Source organism: Jaculus jaculus, chromosome 4 (assembly GCF_020740685.1).
Source record: "Jaculus jaculus isolate mJacJac1 chromosome 4, mJacJac1.mat.Y.cur, whole genome shotgun sequence".
In the NCBI taxonomy this organism is placed as follows: domain Eukaryota; kingdom Metazoa; phylum Chordata; class Mammalia; order Rodentia; family Dipodidae; genus Jaculus; species Jaculus jaculus.
This window is the reverse complement of record NC_059105.1, coordinates 17,803,323-17,823,837: the sequence shown is the minus strand read 5'-3', so window position 1 is coordinate 17,823,837 and position 20,515 is coordinate 17,803,323. Positions and strand designations below refer to the sequence as shown.

At 44.2% G+C, this 20,515-nt stretch overlaps 1 protein-coding gene across 3 annotated transcripts in view; it reads right to left on the bottom strand.

Annotated features, from left to right (window-relative positions):
* The window catches only part of Armc9 (armadillo repeat containing 9), a 183,580-nt gene that overhangs the window by 156,262 nt on the left and 6,803 nt on the right, over window positions 1-20,515 (bottom strand). For all 3 annotated transcript variants that reach the window (XM_045147325.1, XM_045147327.1, XM_045147326.1), the window contains exons 3-7: window positions 18,099-18,227; window positions 14,513-14,683; window positions 11,182-11,337; window positions 8,071-8,163; window positions 6,427-6,451 (exon numbers count right to left, since the gene is read on the bottom strand). In XM_045147325.1, the coding sequence (XP_045003260.1) occupies window positions 6,427-6,451; window positions 8,071-8,163; window positions 11,182-11,337; window positions 14,513-14,683; window positions 18,099-18,227 (574 nt within the window). The remainder of the gene's footprint in view (window positions 1-6,426; window positions 6,452-8,070; window positions 8,164-11,181; window positions 11,338-14,512; window positions 14,684-18,098; window positions 18,228-20,515) is intronic.

Below are 20,515 nucleotides of genomic sequence, written 5' to 3'. Positions count from 1 at the left end.
CTTTGCAGAGGCTGGAGGCCCTGGCACGCCCATTCTCTCTCTCTCCCTCTATCTATCTTTCTCTCCGTGTCTGTCGCTCTCAAATAAATAAATAAATAATTTTAAAAAAATATTCTTTTTAACTTGAGAGACAGAGAGAAAGAGGGAGGGAAGGAGGAGGAGTGAGAAGGAAGGATAGAGAATGGACACACCAGGACCTGAAGCCACTCTAAATGAATACAACACACGTACCACCTTGTGCATCTGGTTTACATGGGTTCTGGGGAATCAAACCTGTGTCCTTTGGCTTTGCAGGCAAGTGCCTTAACTGCTAAGCCATCTCTCCAGCCTCACATTGACTATTTTCCCTGTGGAAAGTTCCCCTCTTTTTTTTTTTAAAAATTATTTATTTGAGAGAGATACAGAGAGAGAGAGAATGAATAAGCACATCAAGGCTTCCAGCCATTGCAAATGAACTCCAGGCACATGTGCCACCTTGTGCATTTGGCTTACGTGGGTTATGGACAATCAAACCTGTGTCCTTTGGCTTTGCAGGCAAAGTCTTAACAACTAAGCCATCTCTCCAGCCCTCCCTTCTTTTTTTAAATTATTTATCTATTTGACAGAGGGAGATTTTTTTTTTAAAGGCACACCAGGGTTTCTAGATACTGCAAATGAACTCCAGATGTATGCACCACATTGTGCATCTGGCTTTACATGGTATGGTGGTTTGATTCAAATGTCCCCCATACACTTAGGTGTTCTGAATGCTAGGTTCCCAGCTAATGAAGATTTGGGAATTAATGCCACCTAGAGGCAGTATACTGTTGGGGCAGGCTTATGGGTATTACAGTCAGTTTTCCCTTGCCAGTGTTTGGCACACTCTCCTGTTCCTGTCGTCCACCTTATGTGGGCTAGGTGGTGATGTCCACCCTCTGCTCATGCCATTGTTTCTCCCTGCTATCTTGGAGCTTTCCCTCAAAGCTGTAAGCCAAAATAAATTCTTTTCCCCACAAGCTACTCTTGGTTGGATGATTTCTACCAGCAATGTGCACCTGACTTCAACAGTAAAGTTGGTACCAGAAGAGTAATGTCATTACTGCAACACACCTGTGTGGCTTTTGACCTTTTGGAGCTGACTGTTGAGAAGAATGTGGAAGGATTTGAAACACTAGCCTAAAAGACACCTTCAGTGCTACAAGTCTGATGGACTATTCTGGTCAGAGTTGAAAGACCTAGTGCAGTAAGAACTATGGACTGTGAGGTTTGGCTTATGGGGGTGAAAGAGCTTTGCTTGGACTGGGCTACAAGCAGTTTGTGTGAAAAGCTTTCTATTATGCCTATGTCCTGAGAAAATTGTGCAGTGTTGCAATGTGTAGAAATGGACTGGTGTGAGCAGAGGGATATGGCACAGAAATGAAATCTTTAGGCTGAAACTTCAGCCGGTTCAGCTGCTATTGAGAGATTACAACCTTTAAGATTAGGACAGCTGAACTGCATTAGGGCAAAAGGAAGAATGTAGATTCTTTTGAAGGGGCCTGACTGCTCAAGGAGTGTTCTGTTCTTTAAAGTCTGCTTTATTCCCCCCTGGATTAACAAACTGGCACCCTACCTGGTATTATGGAGTATAAGAAATGCAGGAAAGATAGGGTCATTGAATGTGCAACACAGTCTTGTATTTTGGAAATGGCCATGGGCAGTGTGAACCAGGTTTGCTGGATACCTGCATGAAGACCCCTTGGAGCCATGAGGATGAACCGTGGGTTACAGTGGAGACCCAGTGGAGATGCTGCTAAGGTAAGCTGCCGGCCCCAATGAAGTTTTCCAGGACTGTGAGTCGCCTAGCTGGAGGGGTGGAATTGTAACTTCAGAGACTTGTTGCTGATTAGAATTATTGGACTTGGACATTTGTCACTGACTAGCTGTTGGACTTGGAGCTACAATGTTTGATGATTGCCCTAGTTGTTTTAAAGTACAGGTTGAATATTTCTTTGCTATGCCCAAAGCCATCTTTTGTAGTGTGAATGTTTATTCTTTGCCATTATGGTTTTGAGGGAGATTTTTTGGTATTATGGCCCAGTTAAAAGATCTTGGACTATGGGGATATATGAACATCACTGGAATTGATAAAAACTATGGGGACTTTTAAAGTTGGATGAATGCATCACATTTTACATCATGTATAGTTATCTGTTTATGGGGACTAAGGGTGGAATGTGGTGGTTTGATTCAGGTGTCCCCCATAACTTAGGTTTTCTGAATGCCAGGTTCCCAGATGATGGAGATTTGGGAATTAACGACTCCTGGAGGCAGTATATTGTTGGGGGCGGGCTTATGGGTATTACAGCCAGTTTCCCCTTGCCAGTGCTTGGCACACTCTCCTGTTCCTGTTGTCCACCCTCTGCCCATGCCATCATTTCCCCCTGCCATCTCACCAGCCCCCAACCCCAACTCTTTTTTTTTTTTTTTCTGGTTTTTCGAGGTAGGGTTTCACTCTAGTCCAGGCTGACCTGGAATTCACTATGTAGTCTCAGGGTGGCCTCGAATTCATGGTGATCCTCCTACCCCTACCTCCCGAGTGCTGGGATTAAAGGTGTATGCCACCATGCCTGGCTCCTTTCTTTTAAAATCATTTATTTGTGCATGCATGCACGTGTGTGTATTGAGGCACCAAGGTCTCCTGCTGCTGCAAACAAATGTCCCTCCAGAGTTTGGCATTGTATGGCTGGGGAACTGAAACTGGGCGAGACAGAGAGACAGAGAGGGAAAGTATGGGCACCCTAGGGCCTCCTGCTTCTGCAAATGAATTCCAGATTCTTGTGCCACTGTGTGCATCTGGCTTTATGTGGGTACCTGCTGAGGAAAATTCTCCCTCAGGGAGACACGGACACATGTCTTCACCCCAGTGGGGCGCAGATGGCAGCACAAAGTATGATTACACCAGTACCAGTCCAGTGAACCAATGAGTTTATTGGGAGATCACTTATAGAGCATAAAGGAACACGGGCCCCCCAAAGCACGCCCTTGATGGAGATTTCTGCATCAAAATTACTCCTTGGATGCTCCTCCCTCAGGCTCAGGATGAGGGCTTACTTACAGAGCCCAGAACAGCCGCACCACAGGGAAGTCTCACTGCACCCTGAATGACAACCGCCCTGTGCCACTTCTAGACGCTCCTTGTCCCTGTCCAGGTGTGTGAGACCCCAGAGCAGCACTGCAGTGGGGCTCCCTGTATCGGGCTCCCATGGATGCTCCTCCCTCAGTCTTTGGGTTATTTACAGAGCATGGAGACTCCAAAGAAACCACCCAGATGGAGCTCATTGTTCTAGATCTTTTCCTCTCTATATACGTTATCTCCTCCAAGGTCACAAGATTTTGTGCATTACTTTATACAGCTGGCACAGAAGGTGCCTGGATCTCAGGTGGGGGTCTGATGACCCTCCCCACACTTTCTTTTATGAGTTCACCCAGCTGCTTTTGATAAAGCTGGCAATAGTAGTTTATACCTTTCAATGTGGAGATTCGCCACACAACAGGACTGGAGAATTGAACTTGTCCATCAGGCTTTAAAAGCAAATACCCCTGGGCTGGACAGATGGCCCAACTGTTAAGGTGCTGCCTGCAAAGGCTAGCGACCAGAGTTTGATTCCCCAGGACCCATGTCAAGCCAGATGCACAAAGTGGCACATGCATCTGGAGTTGATTTGCAGCAGCTGGAAGCCCTGGCATGCCCATTCTCTCTGTCTCTCTTCTCTCTCTGCTTGCAAATAAATATTTAAAAAAAAAAAAAAAAGCAAGCACCTTTAACTGCTGAACCATTTTCCCAGATATCCCCAAACCTCAACTTTTAATGGAGAGGTCTTTTTAGGAACTCTGTCATAGTCATGCCGGTGAAGTTCACTGAGAGTCTTTGTATTCTAAAACTACTGACATGATGTGCACAAAGTCCACAGAGCTGTATCCCAAGTTTTAAACAAATGTTCTATCACTTAAGGTCACAGAAAGTTTTTGGAAATCTCAGTATATAAGAAATCAATCATTCATGGATAGAGAAATTGATGTGGATAATGAGACCCTGTCACATGGATTGTTACTGTCATCAGATGGTTTTCACTCTAAATCATCTGATATAGCTGTGGTGGTTTAACTCAGGTGTCCCCCATAAACTTATGTGTCCTGAAGCTAGGTCCCCAGCTGGTGGCAATATGGGAATTGGATCCTCCTGGAGGCAGTGTATTGGGGATGGGCTTATGGGTGTTATAGCCAGCTCATGCCATCCTTTCTCCCCTACCATCATGGAGCTTCCCCTCAAGTCTATAAGCCAAAATAAACTCTTTCCTTCCATTAAAAAAAAAAGAAAGAAAGAAATCAATCACTAACATGGTGAAAATTTCTCCCACAGCCACTCAATCTTTCTCTTTTAACATTAAACAGAATACTTTATTTAGGGGCATTGTTTATTTTTCTTGAGAATAAATGAGATTTTAGACTCCTGGCTACTCAAGACAAAATGATCAATTTCAAGATAAGGGACTGACAGCTGGGGTGATGGCTCAGTGGTTAAAGGTTCTTGCTCTGAAGGACTGATAACTGGTTTGGATCCCCAGCAAACATGCAAAGCTGCACGTGACATGGCCCGTGAATCTATAATCTCAATGCACCTGAGAAAGGGTCTGGAAAATCCTGAAGTTTATGGGCCAGCTAGTCTGGCCTTTCCCATGGCAAACAAGAGACCTTGTCTCAAATAAGGAGGAAGGAAAGGTCCAAGCTGTCCTCTACTTCCACACATGAACCATACCATGTATGCACCCGTACACACACACACACACACACACACACACACACACACACACAAAATTGAGGAAGAATGAGGCTGCTGGGCATGATGACACATGCATTTAATCTCAGCACTTGGGAGGCAGAGCTAGGAGGATTGCTGTGAGTTGAAGGACAGCCTGAGACTACATGGTGAACTGAAAGTCAGCCTGGGCTAGAGTTAGACCTTACCTCAAAAAGCCAAAAAGGTCAGGCATGGTGGCACATGCCTTTAATCCCAACACTCAGGAGTCAGAGATAGGAGGATTGTTGTGAGTTCAAGGCCACCCTGAGAATATACAGTGAATTCCAGGTTAGCCTGGACTAGAGTGAGACACTACCTTGAAAAACAAAAACAAAAAGACAAAAAAGAGCTAGAAAGATGGCTCAGCAGTTAAGGCACTTGCCTATAAAGCCTAATGACCTAGGTACCCACTTAAAGCCAGATGCACAAGGTGGCACATGCATCTAGAGTCCATTTATAGTGGCTAGAGGCCTGGCATGCTCTCTCTTTTTCTCTATGTGCCCCTTTCTCTCTCTCAAATAAACAGTAAAGGTATTTTTAAAGCCAAAAACAAAAAACAAAAAAAGCAACACGAGGCTGAGAATGCAGCTCAGTGGTGGAGTGTTTGCCATGTATGTGTAAGGCTCTTGGTTTGATTTCCCCAGTACCCCCAAATTAATGAGATGTGGAATTGTTTCCCTAATCTGAAAATAAACATTTCAAATTAATGACTTTATAGCATACTCCTTCTACTTTGTATTCTGATATAAACTATCTTGCTATCTAGCTAACCCACAAATACTGAATGAATAAAGTTAAAACTACAAACTGGGCTGGAAAAATGGCTTAGAAGTTAAAGGTACTTGCTTGCAATGACAGCCAGGTTCAATTCCTCAGTACCCACATAAAGCCAGATGCACAAAGTGACACACGCATCTGAAGTGCTGAGATTAAAGGCATACACCACCATGCCTAGCCAAAAAAACCATCATTTTATGTGAAAAGAGTACTTTGCAATAAAATGGAAATGCTTTATAAAAATAAGTATTCTGGAGGCTGGAGAGATGGCTTAGTAGTTAAGGTGCTTGCCTACAAAGACTAAGGACCCAGGTTCAATTCCCCAGATACATAAGGTAGTGCATGCATCTGGAGTTTGTTTGCAGTTGCTGGAAACCTTGGTGCATCCACTGTGTCTTTATAGATCTGCCCATTTGTCTGTCACTCAGACAAATAAGTAACTTTTTTAAAAGGTTTTAAAAAAATGGGTGTTCCATTGACTGGTTCAAGGTGAGAACTGAAGTATGAAAACAGTCCCTTTCTCATCCATGCTGCCTGTGCACTCCAGTTGAGCCCTGCAGTTCCTTCCCTCTGGGCCATACACTGGTTTCTCCACGGTTCTCTACTCCTTAGTTAGCTCACACAGAGGGCAAGCTGACACATTAGCTATGCTGAAATGGACCTCAAGGAACTGCAGATAGTATGATTACAGAGCACTTTGTAAATATTTGGACTTGGAGGGCCCTCATTTGCCAAGTTCACAAATTCTCTCCATCTCTGTTTCTTCTCATAGCTTTAAAACCTGAATTGGCAAAGCTATTTTTGTGAAAGTTCTTATCTAGATGACTTACCTTTGTTATTTTGTCCATTTTCCTTCTGGGATGAGAAAGAAGTTCAAGAAAACAAGTCCTCAAGGTACAGTATGCAGAGACATTATGACATTTGTGGCCAATCTGAGAATCTCAGCTGATCAACGAGATGGCTCAGGACAGTGGAGGCCAACCCCAAGTCACTGTTAATAGCTACCCAGCCAGCAGTTTCTCAGTACTTAGGTTAGCTCCCATCCTCTCTCCAGCTCAATGGCTTCCATGGGAACAAAGCCTGCACTATTTCCTGTCTCCCAGCTGGCCTTCTTGCCCCTTTCCAAGGCCTTCTCACAGTACCAAAACTTCATGCCAATCTGAACCCACAGTCCTAATGCTTTTGTTTCAGTTCTAAAGCTACATAGGAAAATGAGAGTGGCTAACACTGCAATTGGGAACTGGGCTGCCTAGGGTCAAATCTCAGCTCCCATGTGTGCATATAAGATTGAAGGCAAGTTACTTGAAATATCTTTTTTCTCCTTATTTTATCAAGTTGTTTTTCTTTCTTTATTTTCTGCTAACAGCTTTATTCACATAACATATAACTGGCCTACTAAAAGCAGACATTGCCAAGGCTTTCATCATAATCAGACTTGTACAACCATCACCCGGGGCCTCTTGTGCAGGCCAGACAAACATTCTACCCCTGAGCCACAGAGCTACATTCCTAGCTAGTGTAAAATAATGTTGGGGATGGAGAGATGGCTTAGTGGTTAAGGTACTTGCCTACAAAGCCTAAGGACCCATGTTCAGTCTCTCTCTGGATCCCATGTATACAAATGCACAAAGGTGAGGCAAGCACAAGGTGACATGTGCCCACTAGGTGGCACAACATGTGGTGTTCGACTGCAGTGGCTGAGGTCCTGGCGCCCCAATTCTCTCTCTCTCCCTCTCTCTATGTCTCTCTTAAAAAAAAAAAAAAAAGGAAAAAGGAAATAAAATAATGTTGTATGCCTGTTTCAACTAGAGACATATATCCTTGCAGACTAGGACCTTGAGAAATTGGTCTGCAGTGGATGGGCCAAAGAGCATTCTGCTATTCCTGGAGCAGGTCCCACTTACAGTTGTGACCCTGGTTCTCTGTTCAATTAGAATCCCCCTTAAGTGGTCCTTCCAGAATTGGATCATCTGATATCTGTACAAATATGTTCATGTATTAAAAAAGTCAATGAAGGGGCTGGAGAGATGGCTTAGCAGTTAAGGTGCAAAGCCAAAGGACTCAGGTTCAATTCCCCAGTACCTACGTAAGCCAGATGCACAAGGTGGTGCATAAGTCTGGAGTTCATCTGCACGGCTGAAGGTCCTGGTGTGCCTATTCTCTCTCTTTCTCTCTCCAATAAATAAAATCAATCAATCAATCAACGAACTGGGATGATTCTTCCAAGGAGGTCTTTTTCCTTATTCCCACAGCTTCTAGGATGGTGACACAGAGTAAGACTGCAGAAGAGTCTCAAAGACCCAGTGTCACAAAAGTCAACCCTTTCCAGGGCCTGGCACAGCCTCCCACAGATGCCACATTCATCTTGTAAACATGAAAGCAGCATACTTGCGACTCTTGTACTGTCCATGAGGTACCTAAGCCAGTCTTCTATGGTAACATCCAGGAGGTCCCCATTTGCTTCAAAAGGATACATAGATGGTTAAAAGCTTTGGCGTGTTATTGGCTTTAAAAATTAAAGCCAAAAACCTTTCCAGCTTCGATTTTAACTCTGGAGTCCAGGAATCCTGAAGAAAAATAAAAAACTAGCTCACTGAATGTCAATGGGACCACCAAGTTGTGTTAGGTTAAACAGCCCTGCCAGTCACTGAAAACCAAGGTAAGATATCCTGCCAGGAAGGGGACAGCAAATAAACAGATTCATTTATAGAAGATTTAAGGAGCCATAGTAGCTCCTTAAAATAACCTGCACATGATCTGAGTAGCTCATGCAATTTAAACACAAGCATAACCTTATTAGGTTAATACCAAAAATAAATCAGTATGGCTTAGGTATGTGTGGTACTGGTAGACATAACATGAACTATCACCACTAAGTGACTGAAAGAAAGGGAGTCACTTCCATAGACAACATCTAGACAGAAAGAAAGGACAAATTATTACCTGCCACAGATGTCTCATGCCACGGTAAGCACTGGAATATAGTCTTAGTTGATTTGTCCCTTGAAAATAAATTACTTATCCCAAAGAATACTCATTACAGAAAAAAGTGATGTCAAAAATAGTTAAGAGCTGGGCATGGTAGCACACGCCTTTAATCCCAGCACTTGGGAGGCAGAGGTAGGAGGATTGCCCTCAGTTCGAGGCCACCCTGAGACTACATAGTGAATTCCAGGTCAGCCTGGGCTAGAGTGAGACCCTACCTCAAAAAAATAACAACAACAACAAAAATCCTGCATCTTAAAGGTGGTAACAGCAGATATATCTATGCATACACTAACATTCATAGGACTGGGGCTAGAGAGATGGCTTAGTGGTTAAGGCACTTGCCTATAAAGCCTTAGGACCCAAGTTCGATTCCCCAGGACCCACATAAGCCAGATGCAAAAGGTGGCACATTTATCTGGAGCTCATTTGCAGTAGCTGAAGGCCCTGGCATGCCCATTCTCTGTCTCTTTCTCTCAAATAAAATAAAATTAAAAATAAAATAAAATTCATAGGACTGGGGGCTGGAGAGATGTCTTCCACAGTCAAAGACAACTGCCTGCAAAGCCAGGTGGTCTGGGTTGATTCCCTAGGATCCATGTAAATCCAGATGCACTAAGTGGTGCATGTATCCAGAGTTCATCTGCAGCTGCAAGAAGCTCAGGTGAGCCCGCGGTGTATGTTTCTCTCTCTGTGTCTCTCTTTCTCCCCACAGAAAATAAAGAAAATATGTTTTTAAGAATTTTGTAGGCCAGGCATGGTGGCGCACGCCTTTAATCCAGGCACTTGGGAGGCAGAGGTAGAAGGACTACAGTGAGTTCAAAGCCACCCTGAGATAACACGATGAATTCCAGGTTAGCTAGAACTAAAGTAAGACCCTACCTTGAAAAAAAAAAAAAGAAACAAAACCATAAAAACAATTTATAGATAGGACTGTACTTCCCCAAAAGTTATTTTTATTGCATATTTTGAAGAAAAATAAAAAGTTGCAGATCAAAGTTGGGTGTGGTGGTATACTCCTTTAATACCAGCTTTCAGGAGGCAGAGGTACGAAGATCACTCTGAGTTCAAGGCCACCCTGAGAATACATAGTGAATTCCAGGTCAGCCTGGGCTAGAATGAGACCCTACCTCAAAAAAACGCCGGGCGTGGTGGCGCACACCTTTAATCCCAGCACTCGGGAGGCAGAGGTAGGAGGATCACCGTGAGTTCAAGGCCACCCTGAGACTCCATAGTGACTTCCAGGTCAGCCTGGACTAGAGTGAGACCCTACCTCGAAAAAAGAAAAAAAAAAAAAAAAGAGATTGCAAATCACGCAGGTAAGAACCATCTTTACTCTCCACAAAACTGTTTAATGTTTGCATATCCACAAATATATATAAACTACTTTTTAAAAATATATATTTTAGTTATTTATTTATTTGACAGAGAAAGAAGTAGAGAGAGAGAAAGAGAGAATGAGCACATCAGAGCCTCCAGCCACTGAAAATGAACTTCAGATGCATGCACCCCCTTGTGTATCTGGCTTACGTAGGTCCTGGAGAATCAAATTGTGGTCCTTAGGCTTCGCAGGCAAACGCCTTACCCGCCAAGCCACTCTCCAGCCCTGTATAAACTACTTTTCGTTTACTTTGATTCATCTGCAAAGGGAGTCATCATATAGCACATGCCCTCCAGCTTGGCTTGCTAAAGAGTATGTCAGTGTGTAGCTCAGTTCATTCTCATACACATATAGTATTCTATGATGTGACTATAATTCTATTTTTATGTATATTCCTAAGTGATGTATAACTGGGCTGCTTCTGGGTTTTGCTACTAGTGTTACTGGCCAGGCATGGTAGCACATGCCTTTTATCCCAGCACTCAGGAAGCAGAAGTAGGAGGATTGAAAAGCCAGGAATGGAGGCGTACTCCTTTAATCCAGCATATGGGAGGTAGAGGTAGGAGAATTGCTGTGAGTTTGAGGCTACCCTGAGACTACATAGTGAATTCCAGGTCTGCCTGGGCTAAAGTGAGACCCTACCTCAAAAAAAAAAGAAAAGAAAAGAAAAAAGAAAGAAGTAAAAAAAAGAAAAAGGAGGAAGATTGATAGTTCCAGGTCAGCCAGGGCTAGAATGAGACCCGAACTTAAAAAAAAAAAAAAAAGTGGGGCTGGAGAGATAGCTTGGCAGTTAATGCACTAGCTTATGAAGCCTAAGGACCCAGGTTCGATTCCCCAATACCCACATGAGCCAGATGCACAAGGCGGTACATGCATCTGAAATTCATTTACAGTGGCTAGAGGCCCTGGTATGCCCATTCTCTCCTCTCTCTGGGCTAGAGTGAGACCCTACCTCAAAAAAATAATAATAATAAGTCAGGCATGCCTTTAATCCCAGTACTTGGGAGGTTGAGGCAGGAGGATCAAGGAGATTGTCTGTGACTTCTAGGCTGGCCTGGGGTCCAGTGTGAGTTTTAGTTAGCTGGACTATGGAGACCCTGCTTAAAATGACAACAAAAAAATTCATGAGCGAATATTTGGTCTTTACAACAGCATTCGAAAACCACCAGCACAAACACTACTGCCCAGGCTCTGACACAAATCCCTCTGTGCTGCTTACCTGGAAGAGCTCTTTAAACGCAGGGTGTACCCTGGGGTTGGGCACAAAAGGGAGGGCATAGAAAGGAAGAAACTCCGTGGTCTGGCTCAGCGATGCTCCCTTGGTCTCCAGGTAGGTTTTGAAGTAGGAAATCCTTTCATCTAGCTCCTGCTTGTCCTAGACAAAGAAGAGGACTTGTCTTGGGGCCTCTAGCTCAACACTCAGACCGGCTACTCGATGCACCCCAAAGTCCCAGCCATGTCTCATCTGGTCTGGCAAGCACACTGGCTCCAGTGAGTCTAATGAAGCACTTAGACTTGCCCTTAGTGGCACTTTGCTAGGAATACTTGAGAACTGTATGTATAGCTGAACATGCTTCTCTTCCACATCACTAGTTCCAGCTTTTCAGGCCCTCAAGTTCTTCACAGACATCATTTTTTATACTGACAGAACAAGTCTCACCTTGTCAATCATAATTTGACTAGTTTCTCCGTTATGAAATGTGCTCATTGCTTCTGCTTTCCAAATGAACATCAACATTTGCCTGTAATCCCATGATTCTCTTAGGCAAGGGAAGTAGGTGGGTCTTTTCTTCCACGGGTCATTTCCTCAAGCAGAAGCACCCTCATCCTTCTCCTTCCCTTTGCAAAGCCAAGGACTGATCATGCCCACTTCACTGTTCCACTCCTAACTCAGCAGTCCCTGTCTCAAGGCTCCTCTCTCCTCCTGGGCCTCAATGACGACGCCAAGGCCTTGGGTTTGGAGCTTTTCTCACTCACCACACGGGCCATGACAGGGTGGTGCCCAGCAACCCTGAACACAGATGAAGCTGCTCTTCCCATGAGCATACCTTACTTGACCTATGCCGTGCAGCCTTCCTCCAAGCACTGGAGTTAAAAAATGAGTAACAAGGGCTGGAGAGATGGCTTAGTGGTTAAGCGCTTGCCTGAGAAGCCTAAGGACCCTCGTTCAAGGCTCGATTCTCCAGCACCCATGTTGGTCAGATGCACAAAGGGGCGCACACATCTGGAATTCCTTTGCAGTGGCTGGAGGCCCTGGAACACCCCATTCTCTCTCTCTCTCTTTCTCTATCTATCTGCCTCTTTCTCTGTCATTTCCAAATAAATAAAAATAAATAAACAAAAAATAAATTAAAAAGTAAGTAACAAGGCCAGGGAAATGGCTCAGCAGGTAAAACAGCCTATTGGTCAAGGATGAAGGCCTGATAGGGCTCAAGTTCAATCCCCAGCACCAAAGTAAAAAGCTAGACATGGCTACACACTCCTGTGACCCTAGTCCTGTGGGGGGCAGAGACAGGAGAATGGCTGGGGCTCACCAGTCAGTGTGAAAAAAAGGCAGCTCCAGTATAGTGAGGGACTCCATCTCAAGGAAACAGCACAGAAAAGTGATAGAGGAGGACATCTGACATTCTCCTTGTACCTTATCATTTGTACACATAGGACATACACTCACACAATCATATATACACACTCATGTATACACCATACATACACACACCACACATATAACACACATACTACATACACACACACCTTCCCCACAAAAATAAAGTTGAGCTGAGCGTGGTGGCGCACGCCTTTAATCCTAGCACTTGGGAGGCAAAAGTAGGAGGATCACTGTGAGTTTGAGGCCACCCTGAGACTACATAGAGAATTCCAGGTCAGCCTGAGCTAAAGTGAGACCCTACCTCGAAAAAAAAAAAAAAAGTTGAATTTGACCTCTTATCACAATAGAAAAACTGGGCTGAAGAGATGGCTTAGTGGTTAAAGTGCTTGCCTTCAAAGCCTGAGGACTCAGGTTCAATTCCCCAGTAACTATGTAAGCCAGATGCACAAAGGGACACATGTGCCTGGAGTTTTGTTTGCAGTGGCTAGAAGCCCTGGTGTGTCCATCCTTTCTTTCTCTCTAATATACAATAAATAAAATACTTAAAGCCAGGCGTGGTGGCGCACAGCTTTAATCCCAGCACTTGGGAGGCAGAGGTAGGAGGACTGCTGTGAGTTTGAGGCCACCCTGAGAATACAGAGTTAATTCCAGGTCAGCCTGAGCTAGAGTAAGACCCTACCTTGAAAAAAAAAAAAAAATTTAGCCGGGCGTAGTGGCACACACCTTTAATCCTAGTACTCAAGAGGCAGAGGTAAGAGGATCACCATGTCAAGGCCACCCTGAGACTACACAGTTAAGACCAGGTCAACCTGAGCTAGTGTGAGACCCTATCTAAAAAAAAGAAAAAGGAAAAGAAAATTAAAAAACAAAATTTTAAACAGAAATAAAATGGAACAAAGCAAAAACAGAAAACCATCCATGACCTTTCCCACATTACTCAGACCTTGAGGAATGGCCTTCCAAGAGTGGCTCCTGCAAGAGCTATTAAGCTGCTCCTCACCACTGCTTTGTGCGCTGGAGCTCCGGACACCCTCAGTACCTTGCCCAGGTCCCCAGGGCAGTGTTAATGTGACCACATGTTAGCTTGCCCTGCTCCTCGTCTATGGACTGCTGCTTCCCCTGTACTCAAAGCTCATGTAACCACAGGGTCTTCAAACTCCAGCCCGTCCCCCTTCCACATCTCCAGCCCCCCCTAGGAAAAGGCCGCTAAAGCTGAATTCAACCCATGGACTCTACAGACAGACATATCTCCACAATGCATGTTTTAAGTTTGAATTCTAACAACTGATCTGCTATGCAGCCCAAGTATGTCCTCTCTTAGACAGAGGTGTATATAGGTAGCCAAATAAAAAATACTTTGATGAGCTTTTAAGAACTTCATGCATTCAGGAAAACTATATAGCTCTGATTAGAGAAATTATTAAATCTTCATATTAATCAGAAAATAACTGCAAAGAATGAGCTGGAAAACCATTTATAGGGTACAAGATGCTGTGGTGGTTTCATTCAGGTGTTCCCTATAAACTGAGGTGTTCTGAATGCTAGGTTCCCAGATGATGGAGATTTGGGAATTAATGGCTCCTGGAGGCAGTGTATTGTTGGGGATGGGCTTATGGGTGTTAGAGCCACTGTCCTCTTGCCAGTGTTTGGCACACTCTTCTGTTGCTAGTGTCCACCTTATGTTGGCTGGGGGGTGAATTCCACCCTCGGTTTATGCCATCATTTTCCCCTGCCATCATGGAGCTTCTCCTTGAGTCTGTAAATAATGCCTTTTTTCCCAAAAGCTTCTCTTGGTCGGGTGATTTCTGCCAGCAGTGCAAACCTGACTACAACAGATGCCTACACCTCATAAGCAAATAAAATGATTACAGAATTAAAATGATGCTCCTTGACTATGTAAAGGCTAACATGGCACCCAGACAACCCAGATCCTAAGTCAGCCTACCGGCCTCCCTGCAGAGAACTTCAGAAGATAGACAGCAAAGTGGATGTGAAGATAGAATTCCAGCTTCTGGGCCAGGGAGTCGCCGTCTCGGATAGAGCTGGGAACATGCTCCTTCCACAGATCAAAGAACGCCTTCTGGTCTCCATTGTCGAACGCAGCCACAAGATCCTTCTGTAGAGGAGACATCAAACAGAATCCTAGTCATATAGTACACACGTCATTCTTCAAACACCTCAAAGTCTCATCTGGGTACCACACACTCAGAAAGGCCTGAGGGCTCAGCTCCTTAGGCTGCTGTGATAGTTAATCTCTGTTATCAGACAGAATGCAGAATCATCTAGTAGACACATCTCGGGGCATGCCTGTGAGGGAGTTTCTAGACTAGGTTCACTGAGATGGGAAGACTCATCCTAGCTGTGGGTGGCATCATTCCATGTGCTGAGGTCTCACACTGAATAACAAGCAGAAAGCTAGCTGGACACCAGCTTCATCTCTATGCTTCCTAACTGCTGAGGCAGTGGGGTCAGCTGCCTAAGCTCCTGCTCCCTCAAGATCCCCCTGCTGGGCTCCCACGATGCCCTGGGCACCTCTCTGGGGAAAGCAGTTCTCTGTGTGGATGAGGTAAATGCAGACTTCCCTGGGATTTTAAGGAATTATTTTTTTCACATATCTCAGCAGACCCCACAAGTCAAATGGCCCATCTCCAGTTTATTCTAAACTGTAAACCTGAAACCACAAATCTTTGCTCTGTCATTGTAATCACATCTGTACCTGGAATACCCTGGTATAGGACAACCCTGAACTCCTGATCTTTCCGCTTCCACTTGCCTAGTGGCTGCAGTTTCCGGAATTTGTAAGTTAGTGGCAGCGAAGTACGCAGCTGCCCAAGGCCAGGAGAGTCCAGGCAGGGGTGTAGTCCCCATGGAGCTTCACAGGTCACTTCGGTAACACTCCTGCCTCATCCTCGGGGAAGAGTCAGGGACTACCAGTGAATGGCAGTGAGGCAACCTGTATAACAACTCCTTAGGAAGCTCACAAACCAAGTCTCAAATTATAGGTATTCTGAAATGAATTTATTTACCTTATTATTAAATTGCATGCATTACAATAAAGTTTAAAATTAAAATAATAAAATCAGCTGGGCAAGGTGGTGCATGCCTTTAATCCCAGCACTCGGGAGGCAGAAGTAGGAGGATTGCTGTGAGTTCGAAGCCACCCTGAGACTCCATAGTGAATTCCTGGTCAGCCTGGGCTAGAGTGAGACCCCACCTTGAAAAACCAAAAAATAATAATAACAACAATAAAATCAAGCCCAGTGTGGTGGCACATGCCTTTAATCCCAGCACTTGGGAGGCAGAGAATGGAGGATTGCCATGAGTTCGAGGCCACCCTGAGACCACATAGTGAATTCCAGGTCAGCCTGAGCCACAGTAAGACCCTACCTCAGAAAACCAAATAAATAAATAATAATAATAAAATCATCCAAAGGTGAAACATGTTGACTTGGAAAAAGGTATATTTTCTTATCACCAGCAACATTCAAAGTGTACCTACCACCAACCCACAATGTTCCAAATGAAACTGGAATAGTCAAAGATGATTGGGACAGAGGAATTGTAAGATCCTTTCTAGCCATGGCTTTTAAAAGTCTTTTTCTTAGGTGTGGTGACGCCCATCTTTAATCCCAGCACTTGGGAGATAGAGGTAGGAGGATCACCATGAGTTCAAGGCCACCCTGAGACTACATGGTGAATTCCAGGTCAGCCTGGGCTAGAGAAAGACCCTACCTCAAAAATCAACAACAGGGATGGAGAAATGGCTTAGCAGTTAAGGCAGTTGCCTGTGAAGCCAAAGGACCCAGGTTCAACTCCTCAGGACCCACGTAAGCCAGATGCACAAGGGGGTGCATCTGGAGTTTGTTTGCAGTGGCTGGAGGCCCTGGCGTGCCCATTTCCCCCCCCCCTCCACTGATTGCAAATAAATAAATAAAATTTTTAAAACTCAAACAAGTTAAAAAAAAAAAAGAAAAAAATTATTTAAAAAATCAACAACCACAAAGTTTTTTCTTCTTAATCCTTGTGTGTGTGAACAATAATTTTAGTGCATCTGGAGGTCAGAGGACAATCCCAAGTGTCAGTCCTCACCTTCTACCTTGTTTGAGGCAGGGTCTTTTGTTCACCACTGCAAACTCCAGGCAAGCTAGCCCACATGCTTCCAGGAACTCTTGTCTCCACCTGAGATTATAGACACTCACCACTGTGTGCATGGCTCTGTACGGGTTCTCAGGAACCATACTCAGGTGGTCAGGCTTGCACAGAAGTGCTTTAACCACTGAACCATCTGCACTAGCTCTGCTCTTAAGCTTGTGAGCTTTCCTGTAGTGCTGGGGACTGGTCATGGGTCTTAAGCTTGTGCTAAGCATATGCTCTACCACTGAGCTACTCCTCCAGCTCTCACCTAGCCCAAGTGTTGAAAACTCCACAATTTCTGTGCCTTTTGCAGCCCACAGGTATTCAGAGCTACTCACACTTTCCTCTGACAGGGTGCTGCCTAGCTAGTATCAGTCTTATTCCTGGCCCCCTCCAACCTGTCCAAAATAGAATTTAAGGACCATAAAGGTAGAAGTTTCAGGGCTGGAGAGATGGCTCAGAGGTTAAGGCACTTGCCTGCAAACCCTAATGACCAGAGTTTGATTCCCCAGTACCCACAGAAAGGTGGCACATGCATCTGGATTTCATTTGCAGTGGCTAGAGGCCCTGATTCACCCATTCTCTCTGTCCCTCCTCTCTATCTTTGCTTGCTTACAAGTAAAAAATATTTAAAATTTTTTTTTAAAAGGTAGAAGTTAGGAGCTGAAGAGATAGCTTAGCAGTTAAGGCACATGGCTGAGATGCCTAAGGACCCAAGTTTGATCCTCCAGGTCCCACGTAAGCCAGATGCACACAATGGCACATATGTCTGGAGTTCATTCGCAGTGGCTAGAGACCCTGGCATGCCCATTCTCACTCTCTCTTTCTCTACCCCAGCCCTCTCTCTGTGTATCTAATAAATAAATAAAAATGAATCTTAAAAAAATAAAAAGGTAGAAGTTAAGCCAGATGGTGGTGCATGCCTTTAATCCTAGCACTCAGGAGGCAGAGGTAGGAGGATCACTGTGAGTTCAAGGCCACCCTGAGACTACATAGTGAATTCAGATAAGCCCAAGCTAGAGTGAAATCCTGCCTTGGGGGAAAAAAAAGTAGAAGTTTGTTTGGTTTTACTATTTCCTTGTTCTACTACCAGTGTCTATAATGGACTCACCAAGTGTCAAGACTGAGAATGGGATGACATTTATCTCAGCTTCTCAACACTACATGCATGGCTTCCTCTTTGTCATCTTTTCCAGAAATGTGTAAGCTGTTATGTGGCCATACATTTCATGAGCAGGCAGGGTGCAGAGACTTAAAGGTGACATTAATCCATCCATAAATACACAAAAGTAACTACACACTAACTACTCAATGCTATCTCAGCACTACCCCAAGCAGTATGTGCTGCAAATTAGGAGCATCCTATTTACACAGCTGAAGAAAAAGCAAGATATTACCTGAATTATCAATGATTTGCAGTCCTTCTTTAAAGATCCACCTGCTGGTTTACATACTGGTTTTCCTTTTATTTTGCATTCTTTTGAAAATGTCTTCAAAGTGTCTTCAAATTCAGCAAAATCTAAATACTATAATAAAGAACATAACTTAATAGCAAAACAACAAAAAAGTCCAATAAAAAATGGTCAACGGGGGCTGGGGAAATGGCTTAGTGGTTAAGGCACATGCCTATAAAGCCAAAGGACCCTGGTTCAATTCCCCAGGACCTACATAAGCCAGATGCACAAGGGGGCATATGTGTCTGGAGTCCATTTGCAGTGGCTGGAGGCCCTAGTATGCCCATTCTTTCTATCTGCCTCTTTATCTCTTCTCAAATAAATAAATAAAATGGTTTTTTTTAATTTTTTAATTTTTATTTATTTATTTGAGAGACAGAGAGAGAAAGAGGCACATAGAGAGAAAGAGAAAATGGGCACACCAGGGCCTCCAACCACTGCAAACGAACTCCAGACGCGTGCGCCCCCTTGTGCATCTGGCTAACGTGGGTCCTGGGGAATCGAGCCTCGAACCGGGACCCTTAGGCTACACAGGTAAGCGCTTAACCACTAAGCCATTTCTCCATGTCCCATAAAATGTTTTTGTTTTTTTTTTTTAAATGGTCAATGGGAGCTGAAAAGATGGTTCAGTGGTTAAGGGCACTGGTTTGATTCCCTAGTCAGTACCCACATAAAGCCAGATGCATCAAGTAGTACAGGCATCTGGAGTTCGTTGCAGTAGCAAGAGGCTCTAGTATGCTCACCTGTGCACATTCTCTTTCTCTCTCTGCCTGCTTGCAAATAAATCAATAAAAATATTTTTTAATTGGTCAAAGACCCTAAAGGCATTTCTCCGATTAAGACAAAAACCCAATAGGTATATGCTCATTATAACTAATCATTAGGGAAATACAGATCAGAACCACAGACAGGCATCACCTCCCACCTGTGAGAATGTCTATGATCAAAAAGATAAGAGGGGGCTGGAGGGATGGCTTAGCAGTTAAGAGGCTTGCCTGCAAAGCCAAAGGACCCAGGCTCAATTCCCCAGGACACACATAAGCCAGAAGCACAGGGGACGCATGCATCTGTAGTTCATTTGCAGTAACTGGAGGCCCTGGTGTAGCCATTCTCTCACTCTCTCTCCCCCTCTTTCTCTGTCAAATAAATAAATAAATAAAAGACAAGAGGACTAGAGAGATGGCTTAGTGGTTAAGGCACTTGCCTGCAATGCCTAAGGACACAGGTTCGACTCCCTAGAACCCACATAAGCCAGATGCACAAGGTGACACAAGACACATAAGGTGATGCATGTGCAGAAGATGGCACAAGCATCTGGAGTTCAACTGTAATGGCTAGAGGCCCTGGTATGCCAATTCTCTCTCTCTCTCTTAAAATAAAAAAAGACAAAGGCTAACAATTGTTGATAACATGTGAAGCTAAGGGAACACTTGTGCACTGCTAGTGGGAACCGGCTGCAGTCATGGAAAATGGTATGGAAATTCCTCAAAGAATTAAAAATGCAACTACCATCTGACCCAGTAGTCCCACTTTTGGGCCTATATAGTAAGAAAATAAAATCCCTATTTCAGGTATCTGCTATCTGCAGTCCTGCGTTTACTGCAGGGTCACTCGCAATAGTCAAAACATGGAATCAACCAAAACATACTGCATTCCAAGTCAGCCTGGGCTAGAGCAAGACCTTACCTCGAACCCCCCCCCCCCAAAAAATCAAGTTTGAGGCTAGCCTGAGCTACAAGAGAGAGAGAAAAGGGAGAAGGAAGACAGGGGGATGGAATATTCTATTGCAATACTCTACAGTATCCCAAAACAAGAGGCGGCCATGGGAAATGTTCATCTGTTCATGCTGTATTGTTGACACAAAAAGGTAAGTGATGGAACAATGTGAACAGCATCTTCCTGCTTTGTTGAGCAGACTGCAGGCCTGACTATGTAGTTGTACGAAGGTCTGTGAAGACAAACACTAAACCACTAAAGCAATCCTTGCAGGAAGGAAGCAGGGAAATTCCTATTCATGCTCCTGTACTGTCTGAATCTCACCATGAGCATGTGGTACTTTTATAATTTCCTTTAAAAACGTTTTACCGCCCAAATGAGCCAATGGGTGCAATAGTGGCACGTCTGTCATGGTGGAAACCAACTGCCCTGCCCTCCAATTGGACTGGAGGCCTGCTACATGGGGGGAAACATATCCCTGATACTGAAAACTTAAAACGGGTAGTCATGAGCCCTAGGGGTATAACATCTGCTGATATCTGGAAAAATGTATATACTATGCTTATCAAAATTCCCAGTTAAGCACTTCTTTTAATATTTATACCCTCATATTAACGCTACTCTCACTTTGGGTAGAGAATCTT